Source organism: Chanodichthys erythropterus, chromosome 21 (assembly GCF_024489055.1).
Source record: "Chanodichthys erythropterus isolate Z2021 chromosome 21, ASM2448905v1, whole genome shotgun sequence".
Classification (NCBI taxonomy): Eukaryota; Metazoa; Chordata; class Actinopteri; order Cypriniformes; family Xenocyprididae; genus Chanodichthys; species Chanodichthys erythropterus.
This window is the reverse complement of record NC_090241.1, coordinates 24688907-24714564: the sequence shown is the minus strand read 5'-3', so window position 1 is coordinate 24714564 and position 25658 is coordinate 24688907. Positions and strand designations below refer to the sequence as shown.

Genomic DNA, 25658 nt, shown 5'->3' with positions numbered 1-25658 from the left:
CTCCTGATTTCTAAGCCAAATTAAGCCAACACTCCCATTTTTCCTCTGTCATGCACCCCTAATATCCTTTCATCTCCTCAAACTACGTCACACTTTGATGTAGGCAGAGGATAGAGGCGGCAGGTTTACTATGTTACCTTTGACCCCTGAGCTTACTACTGTGGCCCATTAACAACACAGCCTGTGAACCAAAAGTAATGTATGCAGAGCTTGAAGGCTCAGCCAATTCACGGATAAACATCACTTGACTTTCCTTTGGCTGCACGTGGGAACTGTAAGGGGGTGGAAGTGGTCACTCTCTACCACGTAAGCCAGTATGAGTTGTGCAAGTCATTATGGGGATTTTATTAAACCGTTTACGTTTCAGAGGAATGTGCCTTAAAAAGGTCTGGAAATCCCACACAAGACCAAAGCCAAAGTAGACTGAATCTAAAGCGTGTTAACTCGAAACAATGGCAAAGTGCTTGCATATTTGGGGATTATTAAATATTAAATAAACAAAAATTTAGTTTTACAAGGAGTATGACTTCATCGTTATTAATTATTAATATTATTATCATCCACTATCAACACTGGAAGTAAGTATTAGAAGGTAGGGCTTACATTTCAAAATTTGGGGGTGTGGTTCAATCTCACAAAAATATTCAACCATTACCAATCTTTTCTATTGGACAGTGAATATGGATTTATAATATTATTGGCCATCATATTGGTTATTGAACATAATATTAGCTGTCGGTATTCTCAAAATGCTATGCTAACATACAGTCTACAAAAAAGTATAATTATGTAATTTAGAAGAAAAAAAAAAAGATTCTATGCATTTCAAATAATATATTGACCAATATTTTGACATAAATATCAGTATCAGCTAGTTGTTTTTAAAGGCTGTATCAAATTTTATATTCTGTACAAACACTCAAAAATATACAATTATATAAATTCAAAATTGAAAAAAAAAAAAACAACATTAATAATAATAAACTTTCAAGAGAAATTTGGTTTAAATTTATTAACAGAAATTAACATTTATTTATAACATGGGAATGAGATTTCTCATAAACACATGGCACAATCAAATTATATACATTCCATAAGGAGAACAGTGCAGACACATATGGGAGGAGAGGATAGTGACCGACAACCTAAAAACAACCCCTGATCAGGCATCCACCGACCAAATGAGAACACAAAATGTCCTGCTCCAAGTTAAAAAGGTTCTTAAAGAAACACTGCTGTTTTCAAATAAAGAGGCGAAGCTAAAGTTCATAATACTAGCTATTTAACACAAAATCGAAGTGAAGATCTTCACATAAACGCCTGTCAGGAGTCGTCTACCACAGTGCTAGGCTAAGCGGTCTGTCCTCTGTAGTAAAACATGAACACAACGTTTAACACAAAGAGATGTGTAGTTTCTCCCGTCTTCCTGGTTCTCTTCACGACAAAGTAAAAAAAAAAAAAACTCTCTATCTTGCTTTTCATCAGCTTATAGTGCTTTAAAGCTAATTGCACATGATATACACTTATTTCTCTTCATTTAGTTGTATTTGTGTCTATGCACATATTAATAAGTGAGGTTAAAACAAACATCTTCAGTTTTCATTTAAACTTTTTTCTTCTTGTCAGCTTATTTTCAAGACTTATTACAACTTAACACACCATATGTCTGTGCGTGTGTGTTTGTGTGTGTGTGCGTGTTCATGTTCGTGAGACGGAGTTTAACCAGCGGTTAAGAGTTCAGTGTCCTGTCAGGTAATCCTGTGTGGAGTCGGAAGCAAACGAGTCCGCATCCTCATTGTCAGAGTCGTCACTGCTGTCATCTGCGGCAGGCTCACCGCTCAAAGCAATCCGTGCGTAGTCATCCGTGTCAATGGACTTGCAGAAGTGAATGGCGTATTTGAGTTTCTCCTCCAAGACTAGCTTACAGGAGTAGCGAGGCAGTTTGAGCAGGAAGAAGCAGGTGTAGGACTCTGGGAGGAAATGGTCGGGTGGGTTGTATTTATCCAGAACCTGGGCAAACAAGGCAAAAACTCTAAAAATGAGCAACATGCACACATACATATGTATATAAAGAAAGCATGAACTGTGTGGGGGGGAAATGTTTGTGCACATGTGTGTTGGTTTTATCCATCCTATTCATATTTATCGACTCGTTTTAACTCTTGTTCGTAATCATCTTGTGTTTATTAATTTAATCAAGATGAAGCAAGAGTTAATTAAAAAAAAAAAAAAAAAAAAAAAAAAAAAATGGTATGCTCCAAATAGTAAGCGGGAAAATTTGAGTATTTAGGGTAGCCATTGTCATGACAAATTGGGTCTCCCTCGAAATTGGGTTTCTCCAAACTCAGTTAATGATTATCCTAAGTATATATGAATTATATTGATTTAAAATACCCATATACTGTATGTAATAAATACGTATTATGCGCAAGAAAACAATATAGTGCATAATAAAACCAACTGAATGTAATTTCTTACACTTGATTGTCAATTCAAGTGTAAGTTAACTGTTAATTTATAAATAATAATTATAAAAGCCTATTAAGTGAATAATTGAGCATAATTAATTCGTTTTATTTATAACTGAAATATTTGGACATTTAACACTTGAAGAGTTTATTTGCAAAAACCGATAAACGGCACAAAAACAACAAGTGCCCTTGTTGTTTATGTATAAAACCCGATAAGTCTGTTTTAGCTAATCAGTGCGCAGTATTCAGGTCAGGTGACAAGGCTGCTAGTCCCTTCGAAAAGACACGAAAAAATGACTTTTGCTGAAAAACTAACTATTAATATATGAAAAAACATACTTTCCATGAACTTTAATTTTTTAAGTTACCTGTATTGTTTTAGTTATTACTAAATCAAAACAACCCAACAGCGTTTGATTGATATTATTTGGAATGCACAATCAAAATCATGATTCATGAGAATTAATAAAAACTGAGTTATCCGTTTTTGCAAATGAACTCTTCACTTCAACACAATTAGATTAAAGATGATTGTAAATAAATGTAGGGTAAGTGAAAATGCATGTATAAACTGAGCAATCAGGCTAATCATGTATCCGTTTGCTATGCTAGTACATAAGATCATTATAACATAGCTGAAACAACATTTATTATAACATGATTTTGTAGGACTTGTAAACAGACACTAAAGAGAGTACATATTAAAAGCAATATGAACCAATGGGATCGAGCAGGGTCCTAATGGAGAGCCGATTTCAGGGGGGACCCAATTTGTCACTACACTGTCACTAGTTGAAGGGAGGAATGGATGACGGATTATGGTTTAAGTGAATTTGAACAAGGTTATTAAAGCGCTGCTTGAGCACACTGAAACTCCCGTCCATAAATGATGAAGAGGAGAGTTGATAATGTACCCAGCACTTTAGACGGTTTTTATAGTTTTATTTCATTTTATTTCTGCTCCTAACCAAATGTATTTGCATGTTTACATCTTGGTGCAATTCTCCTTGTGACTGATTTTAATTTTGGGTGAAACCATCCATTCAAGTGACGCTTTCCAGAGTTACAAGTTACCTGCACCACAAAGTCTCTTCCACGGAAGTCTGCAATGGTCCTGGGAAGGCGTGTGCGACCCCAGACGAACCGGAGAAAGAGTGAGCGTTCCGTGTTAGAGAAAGACTCCATCACCTCCCAGAACCACTGGATGAGAGGAGCAGTGGGCTCCACCCCCTTATACGTGGCCACTGATTTGAGCAGGTGCAGGGGGATGTCAGGGCTTCCACACACCTAGACAAACACAAACAAGTGACATGAAGTCTAATAAGGATTCCTGACGACATGTTTGCTCGGTGTGTTTATGTTGAAGAAGCACTCACCATGGTCTCCAGCTCATAGCCGGTAAAGAGAGAGAGGAGAGGCACCGGTACCACACGAGCCATACCTTCCCTTACTGCAGACACTTGCTCATCGAATTCATGCAGCCTGGAAGAACAAAACAACAACAAACCAGCAATATTTATTTTATTCATGAAGTGGTTCTTTCCTCAGGATTCGTTGGTAACACTTTTTTTTTTTTTTTTTTTCAAAAAAATCAAATTAGTCACACCTGTAGTTTATTGCTAGCCGCACATATTCGCTACGGTTCTCTAAGGTGATGTGGGAATGTTTGGAGCTGAGCTGGACTTCCTGTCCACAGGCACTGGGCACAGTGAAGGGTAGAGGCATAGCCTCAAACTCCTCCGCAGATGCCTCGTTATCTCTGATATACATCAGACCGGGGATGAAGTCCTTGTCCACCTAACACAAAATAAAATGGTGAGGTAAAATATTGTGGAAAGCAAGCAAGCCTTTATTTTTATAAATACACATTCTTCAAAATTTAGGGTTCAATTTTTTAAATAAAAAAATTAATACTTTAATTTAGCCTTTGATCAAATGAAAAATGTGATCAAATTGATCAAATATGACAGTAAAATATTTCTATTTCAAATAAAAATGGTTCTTTTGAACTTTCCATTCACCAAAAAAATCCTGATTAAAACACAAATATATAACAATTTCCACAAAAATAAGCAGCACAACTGTTTTCAACATTGATAATAATAGGAAATGTTTCTTAAGCACCAAATCAGCATATTATAATTTTGTAGAATGATTTCTGAAGGATTATATGACACTGAAGACTGGAGTAATGGCTGCTGAAAATTCATCTTTGACATCACAAGATTAAATTAAATTTTTAAAATGCATTAAAATAGAAAACTGTATTTTAAAGGGTTAGTTCACCCAAAAATGAAAATTCTGTCATTTATTACTTACCCTCATGTCGTTCCACACCCATAAGACCTTCGTTAATCTTCGGAGCACAAATTAAGATATTTTAGTTGAAATCCGATGGCTCTGTGAGGCCTCCATAGGGAGCAATGACACTTCCTCTCCGAAGATCCAAAAAAGGTACTAAAAACATATTTAAATTGGTTCATGTGAGTACAGTGGTTCAATATTATTATAAAGTGACGAGAATATTTTTGGTGTGCCAAAAAACATTTTTTATTTTGTGGAGGATTTGCTAAATACATGATTTCAAAACACTACTTCAGGAAGCATCGGATCATAAATGAATCAGTGTATCCGATGCTTCCTGAAGCAGTGTTTTGAAATCGGCTATCACTAAATAAGTCGTTATTTTGTTTTTTGGCGCACCAAAAATATTCTCGTCACTTTATAATATTAATATTGAACCACTGTACTCACATGAACTGATTTAAATATGTTTTTAGTACCTTTCTGGATCTTGACAGAGGAAGTGTCATTGCTCCCTATGGAGGCCTCACGGAGCTATTGGATTTCAACTAAAATATCTTAATTTGTGTTCCAAAGATTAACGAAGGTCCTACGGGTGTGGAACGGCATGAGGGTAATAAATTACAATTTTCATTTTTGGGTGAACTAACCCTTTAAAATGTAACAGTATTTAACAATATTACTCTTTTTACTGTATTTTTGATAAATACAATCATTTTTACAGCAGACTTCTTCCAAACATTTAAACTACAGTGAATTTAAATAAAAGTTTGCCACTTTTCAGATTCAGGTACTAGCGAACCTTCAAGTTGTAGTTGGATGATGTGAGTAATCTAGCAGTTTCCATGACATAGGTTTTTTTCAAGATCCATTCAACAAAGATGACTAAATATAATCTAAACCTGTGCAAATGACCATAGTAAAGGAATTAAAAGGAATGTGTGGGTGTCAGTGAGTGCATCACAGTCAGCGTCTCACTGTTGTCTTGTGCCTGGTAATCTTTCTCTTTAACCTTTCTGATATCTCCAGGCAAAAACAACAAACAACAGCTGCTCTGTGAGCAAGAGACATCCTGTGCTGAGAAACGCCATCACTGCAGACGTCTCAGCAACACATGATCTCAGCGTGAATGCAGGAGATGCGTACACTCACATTCATTTTTACACATCACACGTGCATGTGCGCACACTGTCTCACGCTTTATACCTCAAAGATCATTCAATTAAAAAAAAAAAAAAGCTATATTTGTATAAGTGTAAAACATTCCTGTAATTTTATGTAAGCAACTGCTGAGAAATGCAGTATTACTGTAGCATAAACATACCACATAGATTTAGAGAAAGCTTCTTACAGTACATATGCATTATAGGGGGTAGGTTTTATGACTGTCATCTATATCAGCTGACCACAATCAGGACAAAGGAACAAAATGCACAAGAGGTATGTGCTCTCATTATATTCATTTATATAATGGATTCAAGAGGCTTTGCCATAAGCTGTAACTACAGACATACTTATTATGTCATGTATAATTCTGATGTGCTGATTGAAAAAAACAAACAAAAAAAACTAACAAAAAAAAAAAAAAACACGCCAAAATAGCGCCCCAAGACAAACCACCACCAGAAAAACAGCAAAAACAAAAAACCCAAAACAAAAAATGCTAAAAACAAAATAAAAAAAAACATCAAAAAGCCACACAACAAATCACCAAAAAGCAGTAAAAACAAAACAAAAACCCCAAAACAAAACACCAAAAACAAAACAAAACATCAAAAAAGCCCCAAAACACCACCAAAAAGCCACAAAACAAAACAAAAATACCAAAACAAAACAAAACATCAAAAAAGCCCCAAAACAACACCAAAAAGCCACAAAACAAAACAAAAACCCCAAAACAAAACACCAAAACATCAAAAAAGCCCCAAAACAAACAAACAAAAAAAAACACAAAAAAAGGAAACAAAACAATAAAAAAGATAATAAAAAATAACTTAAATACTACTACTACTTAATAATAATAAAAAAAAAATCTAGGTTAATTTAAAAATTTTAGTTAATTATAATAACCTTGGACACACACACACACACACACACACAGTCCTACCTCACTGAGATCAGCAATGGTCAGGTTCATGCCTGCCAGCTGTTTCCACACAGGTTCAGCCAGGTACAGACTTAGAGGACTTCCTGTACGGATTGCTATGCCTAGGAGCACCCCTGTACACAAATAAAAACAGAATAGTTTACCAACAAATCTAATAAAAGAAATACCACAGCTGTGAAATTATAGACTTTTCCCATCAAGTCTTTTCAGCGTAGGAAACACAAGCAGGTGGTACCTAGGAAGCGGAACATGCTGATGTGCAGAGGGGACTTGGCAGCTGGGTTGAGCAGGAAGCAATCTCTGTTTGCTCCTGACTCGTCTCGCCCATTAGGAGTGACGATGAGGAGAGGAGTGAGACCGTTCTGTAGTTCCTCACACATTTCAGCAATAGATTCACTATATCCACCACCACAGTCATCGACCGACTCGCCTACAAACACACACAAGGTTAGAAACATGGTGTAGATGGGCCATGATCTAAGAGCATTTCTGCAAATCCCCTCTTTCATGTAGAAGCATCCCTCTCTAAATATAAACTCACCCACAAACTTGACCTTCCAGACCCGGTGTGGCAGCAGCAGACTGTCAGGGCTGAAAGAGCTCATCTTTGCACACATCTGCCCAAACACTGACTTGGTGCCATCTGGCCCTGCCAGTCCTCCTTTACTGCGGGAACGCTTGACCTGATAGAAAGAATGAGAGAGTATGAATTATTGCAGGGTTCTCCATATATAGCACTTCTGCTCTGAAGCACTGTATAAATTCCACTCTTATGCTTTCCAGCTCTAAGACTTTGCAGATCCCAGCCAGACTCAATGGGCCCTATTAGAGGGCCACTGGCCCATGAAGATACATATTTGGGGGTAAATCTCATGATGAGCAGATCCAAAAATAAATCACACATTCATATGCTGTTTAATGAACACATCTCTCAAAATATTAGGATTTAGTGCTGCTAACTCTTACTCAAAATGGAAGCTAAAATAAAATGGATGAAAATAATCACAAGGTGTACACAGTACTTGTGCGTCCATGCTGACAGGATGGAGTAGGAAATGCAACAGTAATTACGGTGATTAGGGAAATGGAGACAATTTTACGGAGAACCCGTAAGCTATTTTGGCCCATTAAAAGTAATTGTTCATTTTGGATTCTGCTTACCATCCTAATAAACTCCCAAACCAAGTGGGAAATGCAAGTAAAAATTAGCTTTGGTGTGGAAATAACATGCAGTTTTGGTCAACGTTTTTCAAAATTAAAACAAATACAATTAAATAAAATTTAAAATTGCAACAAATAATGATTGTCTGATTCTTTCAAACGGGTAACTATTTAACATACTGACTTAAGTCAGATATGCACAAATATGCAACACATTTTAAATGTTAAAAATACATAACTAAATGAATTCATTCACTCATTTATTCATTCACGCAAAAACATTCATTTTGGACCCGATGGTGAGATTTACTGCATTGCGGTTGAATGCAGATCTCAAACCACATTTTTTACACAAGTGTACCTGTATCCTGTTCAGCTCCACCACTGGGCCATGCTGTCGGTCTCTAACCATGGTGGCCTGCACCACCTTACGGAATGCTGCCTCCTATAGATATTGAAAACAAAACTGTAAATAAATATACTTAGGAATTGGTATTAAAATAAATAATACTCCTTTAAAATATCCTCACCTTGCCCTGTGATATGAGGATTCCACGGAGTGTGTCAAAGCCAACGGAGACACCGTGTCCAGTCTCGCCCAGTCGTCCTTCTAGGTCAAACATTGGGATGCAGGGGCAGAAGAGCTCAGAGATGTGGTGCAGTAGCAGTAATCGGTTTCTCAGGCCTATGATGGCAATCTCTTGCAAGTGGTTGTACTCCATAGGAACCTACAGACAAACACTCACCATTTAGCACATTTAAAATGATGAATGGTTAAATATTTAGTTCTTTGACATTTTTTTATTGTAGTCTTATGTGATTGATCAATTTTTGGTGGCACGGTACCTGAGCAGGCAGTTTTCCAGCATTGGTAGGTTTACTAGTGGACCAGGCAAGTGTGTGTGCTGAGCCACAAGCCACACGGTTTATCTTCTTGCCCTGCAGTGCTGCCACCAGCCTGGGCCGCTGAATAGCATTGGTGGTCCCATCACCGAGCTGACCCTCATCATTGTCACCCCACGTGTACACTTCACCTGTGCATTTACATTCATGTATTTAGCTAATCCTCCACAAATGAAAAAAAATGACTAAGTATACAGACTGTGCCAACCTGTGAAAGAAAATACCAAATATCTATATACAGGGTATCTGCGGGGTTATTAAAATCAAATGTAAGGTTTTTTAAGACCTGCACAGACAAAATTAGTACCATATGGTTGGGGAGCAAAATTTATGCTAGAATCCAAACCATAAAATTATTAACTTTAGCATTCAAATAATAAAGGATTTGATAAAAACTAAACGTTTTATAAAATGATAAACCTCACATTTCAGCCTTTAAACCATTTTTAAGAAAAGGGTTGAGTCAAAATTATAAATTAGTATATTTATTTTAAAATTTAAAATATGATATATATCCTAATTTTAAGAATATTATAGTTAGAACAGCAGAAAATATAGCGGTTACCCTGGTAATCCCTGTATACAATGCAGCTGCACTTAGAAATGTGACGAGTTTGTAGTAATGATATAAACACCATAAGTTAAACATGATCATAATTCTTTAACAGTACATCATGAGCAATAGATTGGTATAAATGCACAGTATTCATAGACTGTAAACTGCCCTGAAACCGTGAATCTGTAGAACAGTCTGTGCATCAATTACATTTATTCCATTAAATCAACGCCTTCTGAAGTTTAATAGTAAGCCATTTCACAATTCCTGTTTTACTGTCCCTAAATTTAAGACTTCTTGTTCTAATTAAGACTTTTATTATACCATTTAAGATACTTAAGGCTTTTTATGGCCTTAAATTAAAATTAACTAAATTTAAGACATCAAGGACCTGCAGGGACCCTATATATAAAATATTATAAATGCCATAAAGAACCTACAGATCTTAAACAAGATTATGATAAGGTGTACAAAGACCTGCTTAACACACACACAAAAAAAACAAAGGTTAAAAAATCCTACCATCCTCTGTGCAGCACACACAGTGAAGAGAACCAGTTGCTATGGCGATGACCTTCTTGCCTTGCAAACCCTGGACCTGCCGGGGTCTGCGAACATGATCATCTGAGCCGTGTCCCAGCCTGTGGTAGTCACCCTTCCCCCTAAATCGCACATGAACATGTAAACAACTCTATACGTGTCCTCACTAAATAAAAGATCAGTTTATGGTACAACGGTATTGTGGGATTGATTACCATGTGTAAACTGCTCCAGACTTAGTGAGAGCCACAGAGAACTGAGAGCCGCATTCCACTTTCACAACACCCAATCCAGTTAATGAGTCAATCTAAGCAGAGAAAGAGAGAATGAGATGTGATGAATCATACAGAAATCACTAACAAGAAAAGCTTTGATACTCGAGTAACTGCACAAGCAGTCTCACCTTCATAGGCACTTTACATCCGTCACTACCACCTCGGCCCAATTTGCCATAGTCTCCATCCCCCCATGACCACACCATGTCATCATCAGTCAGACACAGAGTCTGGGCATCCCCGCTGCCGCATGCAACGTCTATCACCCGGTGACCCTGCAGAGCCTCCACCTATGCAAAGGCAATGCACGCATTATACATTATATATTATACCACTAAAAAAAAAAAAAAAAAAAATATATCAACTACAATTGAAAAGCCTGACTAATTTTAGTGAATCAGCTTGGTTGCTTGGTTCAGTTATTTATGCATTTTAATAATAATAATAATAATAATAATAATAAAAACAGGATTTAAACTATTATATTATTATTATTATTATTATTATTAATTATTATGTTATAAATTAAGATAGTTAAATGAAGATTTTTTTTTTAATTATAAAGATTTTAGTTAGCAATTTCTGATGAACTAATAAAAAACTGAGGAGAGTGAAATTATATAATAAACTTTATAAAATTTAGTATAAAATAAATATAATAAACTATATTACAAAATTCTAATATTATTAGAAAATATTTATTTTCTTTGTGAGGTGTTAATTTATGTTATGCCCTAATAAAAAAATATTCATTGTTTTCGTGCTAGATATGTATAAAAATGCATAATGAACGTACCAGTTTTGGTTTAAGCTGGTCTTCACTGTCTCCATGACCCAGGCGACCATAGCGACCTTTGCCCCATGTGTAGAGCTCCCCACTGGCTGTAATGCAGGCGCTATGGGCCCCACCGGCTGCAATGTCCACCACTTCCACACCTCTGAGAGACTCAATCACGCGTGGACGGTCACAAGGGCTGGGGAAAAGACCACACATACTGTACTGCTTAATATAAGCTGCTATAACAAATCAGCGATAGTCTAGCACACATATTTGAGTGAGTAATGACTTTTGATTTTTTAAGGAAGTACTGTGGTACCATACAGTGATGTAGTTATACGATGGTATTCTGACACATAGAATTCAGAATTTACATGGTAATCAAAGACACGGTTAAAATTTCATAATCCACTTTAGACATTCAACTAACTACAAGTAATTTTGCAACTACATGTCAACTAACTCTCATTAGAGTATTAGTAGACAGTTAGGTTAGGGTTAGAATAAGTTGATGCACTTACAAAGTTACTTAAGAATGTATGTTGGGGAACCATCAAAAAAAAAAAAAAGTGTTAGCAGATATTAAGCAGACAGTCTACTTATACTCAAATGACTGCTAGTTGACATGTAGTTGCAAAGTCTGACTGATGATGACATGTAGTTGCAAAGTTACTTGTAGTTATCAGAATGTCTAAAGTTGACTATCGAAATAAAGTGTTGTCAAAGACACTTCAAATGTATGGGTTCGAATGTATGGGTTCTAAAATTCATGGTACAACTATGATACCATGTTCAATAATATACTATTCTGTAAGCATTTATCTTCACTGTGAAGACGGAAAACAGTTGAATAATGAAAGTATGCAAAATCACTGCATGAGATTAACCAAATGTGAAAAGACAACAGTAGTAACCACAGTATGGGGCTGACCTTCTGTTTCCATGACCCAGTTTCCCATCTTCAGCCTCTCCCCAGGAGTACAGTTCTCCTTCAGAGGAGAGAGCCAAACAGTGCTTGCCCCCAGAGTTCACAGCCACCTTCCGGATAAAAACATGCTGAATTGACTCCAGCAGGGTCGGAGTTGAAACGGACTCTGTGCCTCCTATTCCCAGCCGACCGCCGGCACCATATCCTGTAGCGTACAGCTGAGGGCAGCAAAGACAAGTTACTAAAGGACATTATTCAGCTGACATAGTGAATGACACTAGAGACTAGAGCAACTGCTACAACAGATGTCCAATACAACATAACTGTAGTTACAAATGTAAAGCAACCTTGCTGGTTGGAAATAAATCTTTTAAAATGTAAAAGCAGATAAAACCTTACTTTCCCATCAGCAGTGACCGCAAACAGGGTCTGCTCTCCACCAATCAGCTGAACAGGTCGCAGTGTGGCTAAAGCTTCTGTTGGTGTGGGAACCTTGACTTTTGCTCCTTCAATACCACCTAACTGACCCCGGTGATTGTGTCCCCAGCCATAGATGGTCCCACTGCCGCCCGCTGAGAGTGTCCAATCATCTGGCCGTCTATATAGCAGTAAACCAGAACAAATAACAAAATTTAACAAATGACTTTATACATAAAGTCATAGACATAGTTACATGTTACTGTATGTACTATAGTAATTACAGTACAGTAACTAACCCTAAACCTAACCGTAACTCTATAGTAGGTACATGTAGTTAATTAATATTACTCAGTACTGATTTGAGTAAGTACAATGTAACTACATCACCTTAAAATAAAGTCTAACCTGTTTCATTAGGTGAAACAACACATTACCTGTTCATCCACTGAACTAACTGCTCATCCTGCTCCCTTTTAAACAGGTCATGACTCTCATGAAGCGTGTTCATGTTCTCATGGTCTGCCATCAGCTCGCGGATTTTCTTTGCCACCTGGTCAAAATGAAGAGATTTTAGGATCAGTATCACCCCACAGTCAGACCCCACAGTTGCTGATATTATACATGGTAATATAAACTAGAAAGTGTTTTTACATTACATAAATATTACAATAAAAAATGCTTTATGTACATAATTTTTTATACAGGAAAATCAAAGATATTTCATTGGCTCAGATGCATACATGTACATAAAAGAAGGTATAAATGTATAAAATAGCTTACAAAACGCTTCACTTGGGTAATCAAGTTAATAGCATCATCAAATTGATGTTAAGATAACGTTTTTTTTGTCTCGACTGTCAAGAATCTCAACCATAAAGAAAGAAGTTCTCTAATTTCAAACCAATATTAGAAATCCCAACCTCATCCAGGAAAGGGCGGGGTAAAGGGGTCCTCTTGTCCAGAGCCACTGCCACTCTGGAGGCGGTACAATAGCGTCGGAACCACGCCCATTTGTGGGTCTCAGCACAGCATGGAAGAGTGTCCAACTCTAGATCACATGCAAGTGCCACCAACACCTAAAGAAGACAAAAATAAAACATTATTTCTGGAAAACTCATCTCTCAAACTTACTAAGAACTTCTATTAGGCAGACAAACACACCTTGAAAAACGGGCTGTGGAGTAGCTGTTTGCCACCCCTGACTATAGGTTCCTCATACTCATACTGTCTCTGTAAAGCCTCAGGAAGTCCTTTCACAAGAGCAGCTAATGCACTTCCTGTAAAACTCTACACAACATGCAGAAAAAGTTAATTGTACAATTAAAAATACACACATACATATTGTCTAACCATTCAATTCATTACAAAAATGTACATTGTCTAACCATTGAGCGAGCCTCTCCTTCGCTGTCTCCTAAGAGGCGGTTGATGTTTATGGATTGCCCATATTCGGTGGTAAGGAGCTTGCGTAGCCTCTGCAGGGCCCACATACGATGACCAGCCGCTGACCATGCACAGAGACCCAAAAAATACTGATTATAAAACCTCAAATTTGAGATTTCAGGATAGCATAAAATAACATTGTAATATATACATTACATAGACATTTAAATTTAAAAACTAGACTTGTGTAATATTAGAAATTACAAATAATACAATAAAATAAATATGCAAATGTTATTAATACTAATAATTATTTGTGTGACTTTTTGTATCTAATAAAGCAATTAAATTGTTTTTAAATTATTCTGAAAATTCTACTGTTCTGATATTAGAATAGAACTAGGTAGCATTGTGGTTTTGAAACAATTCAGAGGTCTATGATAACATGCTAAAAAACATTTTTTTTTTAAACTATCTTTATATTTCATTTAAAAAAAAAAAAAAACTTTTCCATGATGAATGGCCTATTTAAGTGTCAGAAAGGAACATTTCACCAAAATGAGACTTTGAGGTTTGTGGGTATAATATAAAAACTGTAAAACCTTCTTTCAAAAGATTCTTCTCTTACCCAACGCGCTGAGTTGGGCACAAGCAGCAAGTGAGGCTGCCAACCTCGGCACGATGCTGCGATTTGAAGCAAAGTTCAGGCGAAAGTCTAGCAGACATGTTACTAGATCCATCGAAGGGCAAGACAGAATGCAACGGTCTGACAGGAGGTCTTTAGGACCTGCGAGTAATTCAATAAAAGGTCAAACACTTCAGAATATCATATTATATATGAAGCATGAAAAATGAAGTGATGTCATATTAAACTGATGTACCAGCAGCAGGCATGATGGGATAGACAGTGAAGCGCCAGCCCCAGCCATTAACAGAGCCGTCACTGGTGAACTTCCATTTGAGCTCATCTCCTGGAATCCTCAATTCACTGGACCAATCGGACCACTCACGACCTGAAAGGGCGGAGACAAGTAAAGTTATTCCCAATAGTTCTACCAACTTTTTGACTGGTGTTTAAATAAAAAAGCAAAATAATGTCACCTGATCGAACAGACACAATCCTATTGGCTCCATCCATAATGGTAAGTGGGTCATGCCTCCTTTCTGTTGAACACTGGCGATCAAACTCTACCCTCAACCCTTCAGCACCTGAAATCATTTCAATGATTTAAAATATTCAAACCTCCTAAATTTTATTCATTATTTTCCACAGAGCATGTACAAATGCTGTTCTTTTGAACTTTCTATTCAAAGGATCCTGAAAAAAATGAATCATGGTTTCCACAAATATATTATGCAGCATAACTGTTTTTTAAACTTTGATGATAATAATAAGAAATGTTTCTTGAGCATCAAATTAGCTTATTAGAATGATTTCTGAAGTATTTCTGAAGGATCCTGTGACACTGTAGACTGGAGTAATGAAGTAACGGCTGAAAATTCAGCTTTTCCCATTACACAAACATATTTAAATGGGAAAAAAAAAAATTAATGGTAATACTATTCATAATATTATTGTTTTTACTGATTTATCATCACATAATAATGGGTTGGTTCATTCCCATCATCATTAAAATACTATAGCTGTACATTTTCTAAAGAACTTTGCTTTGCTTAATTGTGCCAAAGTTTAGGGGATTTGTTCAATTTAGCAATAACAACCATTTGGCAAGCACCACTAATGAGGTTGTGAAAGCTGCTGAGATAGACAGAAAAACACAAGGTTACCTGGTATTTTCACAGTTCCGCTGGTAGAAGTGTCGTCAGTGTACGGGTGACTGCTCTCCACCACCACAGGCTGCGAGGACAGTCGTCCACTTTGAGAGTCTGTGGCCACATCCTCTAACTCAGTCACACAAAGCTCCAGTAGCATATCTGCCACCTGCATGCAAACAAATACATTCAGATATGAGCACACAAAGATTTAAAAGATGACATTCCATTTTAGTTAAGAAAACATATAGTTAGTAACAGAGGAGCTGTTTTTTGGTTTTTACCTGTGGGAAGGCTGTACCCATGCCAGATAGTACAGCAGACAGCACTTCCCTGCCTTTATCACCTGAGCGCAGAGACACAGCCAGTTTCAACAGGTCCACCATCACACGTGTGTCATCGGGAACCAGCAGACTGGTGAACTCATCCAGATATTGTGGCTCTGGGCCCACTGCTTTATTCTGGCTCTCAGAGTCCTGTTCCAATAAATCAAACCAAGCCACTATAAATAGCACTTCAGTTTATTTATACAGTAGTCAACATTTGAAGTGGATCAAAGCCTTTCATCAAAGTTGTGCTAAAACCTTATTCTTAGGACAACTTTGATGAAATTTTGATCCACTTCAAATGTTGACTACTGTATATGGGATTATGGCACAACATACAAATTTATTTTTATTTTATTTTTTTAAACAGGCTTAAATTGCATGCATTCCATTTTAATGATCAGGAACAAACATTTACAAAGTATGATCAACAGGAACATTTCTATGACCGGTAGACAAGAATTCACTTAGGTCAGTCTGCTATTTTCCCTCTATAATTCTCAAGAAAAAGCTGCACATTTATAGTATTCCTAATCAATCAATCAATCAATAAATAAATAAATGAAAATAGCTGGCTTTGACAAACAATAGGACAATAAATCCCTTTTGGGATTTTGTAAACAAAAAATTTGGTAAACAAAAAAAGAAACACTAAATTGTGACATGCATCCATGATTATTAAATTAATTATCGCAGTTTTAGAAAACTTATTTCAAATTTTCAAGCTGATGAATCAAACATTTATTTATTAAAAAAAAAAAAACATTTTTAAAATCAATTAAATTAAAACCAAATCAATAAATAAATTAAAATCAATCAATACATAAAACAAATAAAAACAAACAAATAAATATATTTATAAACGCTATTGCAAGAAAGCATTTGTGACCGACCTCCTTGGTTTTGGTCATGGTCTCAGCAATGATGCTGGCAGCACCAGGGTCATCTGTAACTGGGATGAATGGCCGAGATGAGGCAGAGGCAGCAGAAGGGGTTACCGCTGAAGACGGAGTAGTGGCATCCTCAGATGTGGTCACCTAGACCACATAATAACATTTGACAGAATGAGCATTTAAAATGCAGAGCATGTACTGTTTTGTTGTTTTTTTTGGGGGGGTTTGGACATTTGGATGATTGTTTCGTGAAAGGGAAAGAAAAAAAAAAGGAGGAAAGAGTTGAACATTATGGGATACTGAAAATTAATCATGAAATAAAGTACAGCAAATGGGAATGAGGCAGCATTCTTCACCTCTCCTCGCTTGCTGTCCATCCAGGGGTGCGGACTGACCCTCTCCTCTGTCTCTGAGGGCAGGGCTGGACCCTCAGCCTCACAGGGGCTGGAAGCTGATGAACAATCTGAAGGTGGCACCGGAGAGCTCGAAGGACATTCCAAAGGAATCATACAGGCAGGCATCAATGCTCCCACCACTGCATCCCTATGGATTTCAAATGACATGAGGGTGATTAAGTGATACCAGAGCTTTTATTTAAATTTTATGGAACAGAAAAACAAATCAACCTGGGATGAAAAGTAGTTCTAAAGCATACCTGGCATACATGATCTGCAGGGCAGAGAGCACATGGGACAGGGCCTGCTGTTTGGCCAGATTACCATCCAGAGAGAGCAGGATCTTTGCCAGAGACGGCCTATTGGGCTTCACATTGCTCACACCATTCAGCTTATTACTCAGTAAAGATGGGTCACTATCTGATGGCACACCTATATTATAAATATATATATATAAAAAAACAACAACAACACAAAACTTCAACTTTGAGAAACCCACAGAGACACCAAAGGAATGGAAAAGGGTTAGATTTTACCAAGATAAGAGGCTCCAAGAGAGTCTCTGGCAGTCTGGAAGAGGACAGGCTCATGGACAGAGGGTGTGGTGACATCTACAGTGGTCCAGGCCACGCTGTGAGAGGAGCCGCAGGCCACACGGGTAATTTTCTGCCCCTCTAGACCCTGCACCAGAGTAGGCTTCCTGTTGACCGTGGTTGTGCCATTCCCCTGCTGCCCATGGTCATTATCCCCCCATGCGTACACCTACCGAAACAATACTTCATCTTACACAAGCACTAAAGCGAATAGATTTTCATCAACAAAAGGCGAGTTGTGTTTACCATGCATCATCAGTTGTTTAATGTGCCAAAATAAAAAAGCAAAGTATGCAGATAAATGCAAAAGAAAAAAAAACTCATAGCCCACCTGTCCAGTGTCTGTGACAGCCAGGCAGTGCAGAGCCCCCACAGCCACATGAACAATCTTCTTCCCCCTCAGTCCTTCAACCATCTGGGGTTTGCGCACATGAACGTCTGTGCCGTGACCCAGTCTGAAGTAATCGCCCTTACCCCTGCACAATGCAACAACATGACATTTCAATCATGTTAGGGATTACTCAGAGAAAAAAAAAAAGTAACACAATCATGAATTGTATTTTAATGCCTCTGAAAAATCCAAATCTCCTCTTAAAATCATACCAGGTCCAGACAACTCCAGATTTGGTGAGGGCGAGGGAGAATTGAGCTCCACATTCGATCTGACACACCCCCTGTCCATTCAGACGCTCAATGTTCTGAGGAATGTTACAGCCTTCACTGCCGCCACGGCCCAGCTTCCCAAAGTCTCCATCTCCCCATGAGAACACTAGTCCTACAAAACATACATAAACATACATTCATATACCTTCAGCAATGTATATAAAAAAAAACAAAAAACACAAACACCAAACCAAAACAAAACACCTCAAATTAAATCTACAAAACAAAATGCAGGAACATACCTTCATCTGTAAGGGCAAGAGTCTGGGCATCTCGACTTCCACAAGCTACCTGGACAACACGATGGCCTATAAGCACCTTGACCTGCAAACCAGATACAAACAAGTTTGATCCAGTGCAATGAGGGACACACTGTACTAAACAAAATCCAGTTTATTTAAACTGTTGTGCAAAGAGCATAAGCAAAGTTTCTTTAAAACATGTCAGTTCACTCTGCAGTCATCTTGGCAGTTTGACAGATGTTTTCTATGTATGCAACAAGCATACAGGTACTGCTCCTATTTACATGAATGGGGGAAGACTGAAATCTCCATAACGGTTAAGATTCAATTTCAAGTACATATTAAAAAAATCTGACAAAAATGACATTATAAAATGTGTTTCTTTAGCTCAAATCGCACTTAAAGGAATAGTTCACCCAAAATGAAAATTTGATGTTTATCTGCTTACTACCAGCGCATCCAATATGTAGGTGACTTTGTTTCGTCAGTAGAACACAAATGATGATTTTTAACTCCAACCGTTGCCGTCTGTCAGTCAAATAATGGGAGTGAATGGGAACACAATGCGAGAAACCAAACAGTATATAATTTTTTACCTCTAATATGCCACTATGTCCAACTGCATTCAGCACTCGTTTAGTGAGGTCTGATCGCACTCTGACAACGGCAGTGATGTCTTGCGCTTATACTTCAATGAGTGCTAGACATCACTTTCGCTGTCAGAGCGTGATCAGACCTCACTAACCAAGTGCTGAACGCAATTGGACATAGTGGTGTATTAGAGGTAAAAAATTATATAAATACTGTTCGATTTCTCACACAAACCGATCGTTTCGTGTCTTAGGACATCAATGTGTCGTCACAAGCCGCAGGGTTTAATTTGGATTTGTCTAAGCAAGTTTTTTCGACTCTTATTGATTGTGTTCCCATTCACTCCCATTATAAGACTGACAGGACGGCAACGGTTGCAGTTAAAAATCATCATTTGTGTTCTACTAAAGAAAAAGTCACCTACATCTTGGATGCCCTGGGGGTAAACAGATAAACATCAAATTTTCATTTTTGGGTGAACTATCCCTTTAAAACTATTTTTCAGTCTGGTCTAGTTAAAGGACTTTGTAAAAAATTATTAAAGGGCAGTTGGCTCTTAACTCAAATAATTGAGCATTACTGCCAAATTGAGCATTACTCTGAATTTCTCCCATTGATTTTTCAAAAAGTTGTACATCACCTCTACCTTTTAGGGATTGCTCCGCAAAAAAAATACTAGAACCCTGTAGTTCTGAACTGAGAAGTCTTAAGTTTACTGAGATAAGTAAAACAAATACCATTTTGGGTCTGAGCTGAGTGGTGTTGTCCCCGTGGCCCAGGCGACCATATTCACCCAGACCCCAGCTGTACAATTCTCCACTGGAGGTGATGGCAGCACTGTGAGAGCTTCCACAGGCGATATCTCGAATGCGCTTGGTTTTCAACGCCTCGATTAGCCGTGGCTTATCACAGTTCCTGGTTAAAAAAAAAAGGAATTCTCATCAGATCCCTCTAGATATCTTCTACATGTTCTACATTACTGTTAAAGTTGCAAATAACCTACATTCGGCTGAAGTGCCCGAGCTTGCCATCATCTCCTTCACCCCAAGAGAACACTTTCCCATCCACAGTCAATGCCATGGCATGCCTTCCACCTGCACACAAACAGTGTGTCAACTTTAAAGAACAAGTTCTGACAACATGAGATGCTTTCCTTAAAATGGAAAAAGGGCATACCTGAATGTACAGCAACCTTTTTAACCACATAGTTGCTGAGGGCAGATATCTGTCTTGGTATGGGGATGGTTCCACTAGACAGTCCTAAACCAAGTCTTCCGTTAGTGGCCTCTCCACAGGCATATACTTTACCTTCAGCAGTCACTGTAAAGACAGAGTATCAATGATTCATTTGATTAATGAGTAAAATGTAATACTATAATAATGCCATGGCAAATAAAGTAATTTCAGATTTAAAATACAACTAGAAAGACACATTGGTATCTTGTATCATACTGCTGTTGTCATTTTGCATTTTACAGCCTTGTGTCATACACCCAGGGTTGGAAATTTCATACATCCCTTAACTAGTGGTATAAATCACTGTAATGCATGGCATTAAGCAGCCAGAAAAGGATAAAAGGCCTGCTTTTGCTATTTTTAAACAACTCACCAGCAAAAAGACTTTTAGAGCCTCCAGCCACCTGCACTACATTCAGAGCAGACAGCGTCTCTGAGAATGATGGGACTTTGATCTGAGAGAGAAAACAAAACACCAAGATTTATCATTGTAAGCTATAGCTAAAAAAAAAAAAAAAAAAAAAAAAAAAAAAAAAAATTATGCTATCAAAACTTCAAGGTCTTTACCAAAAATATAGATTTGTCTTTGCAAGCTATAGCTAAAAAAGTTATACTATCAAACATTCAAGGCCTTTACAGAAATATTGTTTTATATTAAATAAATACATTTTTAAAAAGTAAAATAAATAAATAAATAAATAAATAAATAAATAAATAAATAAATAAAATAAAATAAAATAAAAGAGCGTTTTTTCATATTACTGACCTTGGACCCCTTAAGTCCTCCAAGTTGGTCTTTATCGTTGAGACCCCAAACAAAGACTTTAGTTCTGATGGTGGCAGCAGACTCCAGCCCTGACAACCTCTTTCGAGACAGACTGCAAAGAGAGATCGAAAAAAAGAACCTCAATGACATACCAGATAATGCATTTTCTTCTATAATAAATCCTCAAATCACACACCTTCCAGTCGCTGTCTTCTCATCCTCCTCTTCCTCATTGTCAGATGCCAGGAAAGGCACAGTAGCCAGATCTTCATCCTCTGCACGGACACGACCCACAATGCTCAAGCCATGGATCTTACAGTCAATCCCTGAACTCCGGCACTGTTTTATGGCAATCTCGATGTACCTGTGATACTGAACACGCAAATACAAGAGAGGTCAGCATCTTCCTAAAGATACAGCCCAAAAGAACAGATGTCTGTGAGGAAATTCAAACCAACATCTGTGCAGTCATTGAGTAGAGAGACTGCAGTGTCTGTGGGATTGATGTTGATGGTCTTCAGCTCAATCAAGTTATTGAGCGAGCTTCCACCTGGAGGACAAACATAGTTTATTAGTTCACTCATTAAAGGTTAGAATATGAATGACCTGAAAGGCCTTATGTTTTTGTTTTTTTACCTGACACCACGACCAGTGAAGGCATGTAGCTGCTGTCGGCTGGATCTACAATCATTTTCAGTCTGTGGACTAAGATATCTGGGAAAAGCTCCAACCTGATCCAGTGCTATTGGAAACCAGCAAAATAAAACACATAATTGTTTTTTTGATCTTTGATATGTGAACAAGCAAATGAACACTAAATTGCTGTTTTACTAAACTGTAACCTTATTGTAAGTATATATTATTTCAAAAATATCTTACTGACCCCAAACTTTTGAATGCTAGTGTATGCCTATAATGAGACAGACCTTGCCCTGAGAGCCTGAGGACTGCCAGCACTGCTCTCCACAGTCAATGAGCCGAGACGCCTGGTTAACAGAGGACGACACGCTGAGGTTCTTTACCACTCTGGACCACTCGTCAATCAGCATGCCACGCTGACTGCTGTGATGTCTCTTCAGCTGCTTTCCTGAGCGCCCACTGAAGGTTTGTGACTGACCTAAAGAGAAATGATTAGGTCAAAAAGGACTGGTTACATCCCATGAAGAAGTTTACTCTGCTGTAATGCCAAACTACATAAAGTAGCTATTAAATTATGCACAGAAATTTCTCAGACCTGGTTCATTTATTCGTCCGAACGAATGTCTAGGGTTGTGTTTACGGGTCTTGAAGCAGCTCTCACAAAAGTCAAAGTCATCACAGCTCCGACACTTAAACCTGGGGCCGTTTATAGGAAACATCTGACATCCATCACACCTAAATAAAGTGAAAGGTGAGAAAATGTTTGTTAGTTGTTTATTTATTCATTGTCTTGATGTTATTTGCACTTGTACTGTGTGTACCTGACACCAGGATGTATGCTGGGCACAAGCTCCATCTCTGACAGCAGTCCAGTCCAGTGTGACTGCTGAGGAAAGTCCACTATCACATCTTTCCCATTGGCACTGAAGGCTGGACACAAATGTTCACATTTACACACAATGATGAAACCCAAATACAACAGTTTTTATTTATAGCACAATAGACAGCCCTGTTCTGCAGGTTTGAGATGTATAGCAAAACAAACTGCTATATACAAAAAGGGATTGTTCACCCAAAAATGGAAAACATACCAGTTTTGAATAATATGAGGATAAGCCACTCATTTTAGAGGTGAACTATTCCTCTAAACCTGTGACAGAAAAACTGTTTTAACATAATCATGTTACCTTTGACCACACCCACACTCCTATGAGTGACAGATCCCCACTTGTACTTTGGTGTTGTGACCGAGGGCTTCACTCGCACTTTATCACCAATCTTTATATGAGAAGGAGAACTCTGAGGAGGAAATCCTGGGAAATACAGAATGCCAATAAATAAATAAATAAATAAATAAACATTTAAGAATGAATTTATATTATTGATACAATAAAAATGCAATTAGGACTTCTACAGTCCTTATAAACAGTTTAAGAGCAGATCAAAAAGAGTATTACCCAGGAGCTCAGTGTGGATGTAACGGACCCAGTAAGTTCCTCCTTTTTGCTGCCAGTCACACTGCACATTTAGATCATGCAGGCCGTCTCTATCCAGCTTGATCACTTTCCCCACATCTCCCTCATATACTTCCTCATACGTCCTACAGCAACGCACCATCATGCCCACCTGCAACACACACACAGTTCAATCAGTTCTTAATTAGTATTTTCTCATTTTCCAGGAAAATGTCAGATATTTACTAAAGAAAAATTGCATAACATTTTTCCAGAAGAATAATAGCCTTTTCTCATTTTAAACATATATTTAGGTTGCTTCTTAAGTACATTAATCTCATTTTAAGGATGTTTCAATACCTTTACAGGTAACCCAGAATACAAATTTTTAAGTAAATATGCAAACCAGTAAGTAAAGAAGTGTAGCTCCTCACCTGAATGTTCTCTCTAACATACACAGCATAATCATCGTTGCTCTGAAAATCCGACCTCTTTTTAAACGTCTGACTCTCAGTCACCACAACCCCAGGAGGCTGACATGCAAAAGAAAGAGCATTAGTCACACATTAAATTACTTCAAGAGAATCTTCACCTCATATCTGGTGTGTGACGGATCAGTTTGTGTGTACATGGTATTATACACACCACAGGGAAGGCTGGCTCAGGCTCCTCTAGCTCTTCCAGCACCTCTTCATCAGAGTATTCATCTGATACAGTATCTGCATCTGACAGATCTGTAATGTGAACATCTGGATGGTCCAACAACCAGCCCACCAATGCCTCTACACCTGAAACACAAGCAATGTATTCTTACAAAAAAATACTGTGGGGATAGCATGAAACAGATACATGGTACACTATATTCATATAACATGGTATTTACTCCAAGATATTTGAAAAACAACAGTATAACCAACATGCTAGTGTACAAGTGACCATGGTATTTTTATTGTACCATGTAAGCAATGCAAGGGTAGGAACTTTGAGTACCCAAGCATGTAGTGCCAACACAGAATACAATATATGACAATTTAACATTTCAAAAGCTATTGGTGCATTACCAGGCACTCCAGACGCGCCTGTGGTTCCAGACAGTGATTTAAGGGCAAACTCAATGTTTTTCCTTTGAAAGCCCATCTCCATCAGCTGCAGGACGATGGGAGCAGGGGGCACAGGTGAGGTCTTGTGTTTCTTCTGCTTGGGTGGGCGCATATGCTGCACAGTGACCGGTGTTGTGGCCTCACTAGAGCTGCTGTCCTCAAACAGAGGGGAGGACGGGTGTGTGGATTCAACCGCCAGGTACTGACACACAGCCAGAGCTGCTGCCTAAACACACACACACAAAAACTGAGTGAAAACATTTGAAAAAAAAAGTATGGAGGAATGGGGTGATGTAACCGATGTAACCGAGAGAGCTGGTAACCGAACATTTAAAGGGTTAGTTCACCCAAAAATGAAAATTATGTCATTAATGACTCACCCTCTTGTCGTCCCAAACCCGTAAGACCTCCGTTCATCTTCAGAACACAGTTTAAGATATTTTAGATTTAGTCCGAGAGCTTTCTGTCCCTCCATTGAAAATGTATGTACGGTATACTGTCCATGTCCAGAAAGGTAATAAAAACATCATCAAAGTAGTCCATGTGACATCAGTGGGTTAGTTAGAATTTTTTGAAGCATTGAAAATACATTTTGGTCCAAAAATAACAAAAACTACGACTTTATTCAGCATTGTCTTCTCTTCCGGGTCTGTTGTCAATCCGCGTTCACAACTCTGCAGTGACGCTGCTGACGTAAGACGCTGCTGAGGTGTTATCTGGTGCGCCCAAGCTTCGTTTACAGTCTGAGGGAGACGCACGCTGTATTCAGGCTATTCTACATTGTTTGTATTTTGGTAATGCTATATTTTTATATATACCAGATAACACGTCAGCAGCGTCACTGCATAGTCGTGAACATGGAACAGACCCGGAAGAGAATACAATGCTGTCGTAAAGTTGTATTTTTTGTTATTTTTGGACCAAAATGTATTTTTGATGCTTCAAAAAATTCTAACTAACCCACTGATGTCACATGGACTACTTTGATGATGTTTTTATTACCTTTCTGGACATGGACAGTCTACCGTACAAACATTTTCAATGGAGGGACAGAAAGCCCTCGGACTAAATCTAAAATATCTTAAACTGTGTTCCGAAGATGAACAGAGGTCTTACGGGTTTGGAACGACATGAGGGTGCGTCATTAATGACATCATTTTC

General features: G+C 37.9%; 1 protein-coding gene across 5 annotated transcripts in view; it reads right to left on the bottom strand.

The window, feature by feature from the left end:
* Positions 1-971: 971 nt before the first annotated feature.
* herc2 (HECT and RLD domain containing E3 ubiquitin protein ligase 2) overlaps positions 972-25658 on the bottom strand; it is a 55659-nt gene continuing 30972 nt past the window's right edge. For 4 of the 5 annotated variants that reach the window (XM_067374663.1, XM_067374667.1, XM_067374665.1 and 1 more), the window contains 48 exons: positions 24459-24723; positions 24043-24185; positions 23832-23930; positions 23401-23569; positions 23131-23256; positions 22765-22873; positions 22539-22678; positions 22231-22421; positions 21941-22046; positions 21763-21854; positions 21501-21676; positions 21305-21416; positions 20912-20993; positions 20479-20622; positions 20306-20396; positions 20040-20217; positions 18712-18793; positions 18410-18581; positions 18138-18282; positions 17750-17975; positions 17474-17645; positions 17175-17361; positions 16819-16962; positions 15884-16075; positions 15615-15768; positions 14928-15035; positions 14708-14839; positions 14455-14613; positions 13829-13947; positions 13605-13730; positions 13364-13519; positions 12878-12993; positions 12423-12621; positions 12027-12241; positions 11114-11291; positions 10446-10607; positions 10258-10349; positions 10025-10164; positions 8890-9077; positions 8574-8771; positions 8405-8488; positions 7424-7565; positions 7118-7312; positions 6883-6995; positions 4078-4268; positions 3848-3953; positions 3546-3758; positions 973-2010 (listed from right to left, as the gene is read on the bottom strand). In XM_067374663.1, coding sequence (XP_067230764.1) covers positions 1738-2010; positions 3546-3758; positions 3848-3953; positions 4078-4268; positions 6883-6995; positions 7118-7312; positions 7424-7565; positions 8405-8488; positions 8574-8771; positions 8890-9077; positions 10025-10164; positions 10258-10349; positions 10446-10607; positions 11114-11291; positions 12027-12241; positions 12423-12621; positions 12878-12993; positions 13364-13519; positions 13605-13730; positions 13829-13947; positions 14455-14613; positions 14708-14839; positions 14928-15035; positions 15615-15768; positions 15884-16075; positions 16819-16962; positions 17175-17361; positions 17474-17645; positions 17750-17975; positions 18138-18282; positions 18410-18581; positions 18712-18793; positions 20040-20217; positions 20306-20396; positions 20479-20622; positions 20912-20993; positions 21305-21416; positions 21501-21676; positions 21763-21854; positions 21941-22046; positions 22231-22421; positions 22539-22678; positions 22765-22873; positions 23131-23256; positions 23401-23569; positions 23832-23930; positions 24043-24185; positions 24459-24723 — 7302 coding nt within the window. In that variant the 3' untranslated portion in view covers positions 973-1737. Of the gene's footprint in view, positions 2011-3545; positions 3759-3847; positions 3954-4077; positions 4269-6882; positions 6996-7117; positions 7313-7423; positions 7566-8404; positions 8489-8573; positions 8772-8889; positions 9078-10024; positions 10165-10257; positions 10350-10445; positions 10608-11113; positions 11292-12026; positions 12242-12422; positions 12622-12877; positions 12994-13363; positions 13520-13604; positions 13731-13828; positions 13948-14454; positions 14614-14707; positions 14840-14927; positions 15036-15614; positions 15769-15883; positions 16076-16818; positions 16963-17174; positions 17362-17473; positions 17646-17749; positions 17976-18137; positions 18283-18409; positions 18582-18711; positions 18794-20039; positions 20218-20305; positions 20397-20478; positions 20623-20911; positions 20994-21304; positions 21417-21500; positions 21677-21762; positions 21855-21940; positions 22047-22230; positions 22422-22538; positions 22679-22764; positions 22874-23130; positions 23257-23400; positions 23570-23831; positions 23931-24042; positions 24186-24458; positions 24724-25658 lie in introns of all 5 variants that reach the window. The other variant, XM_067374666.1, reaches the window with a different exon arrangement.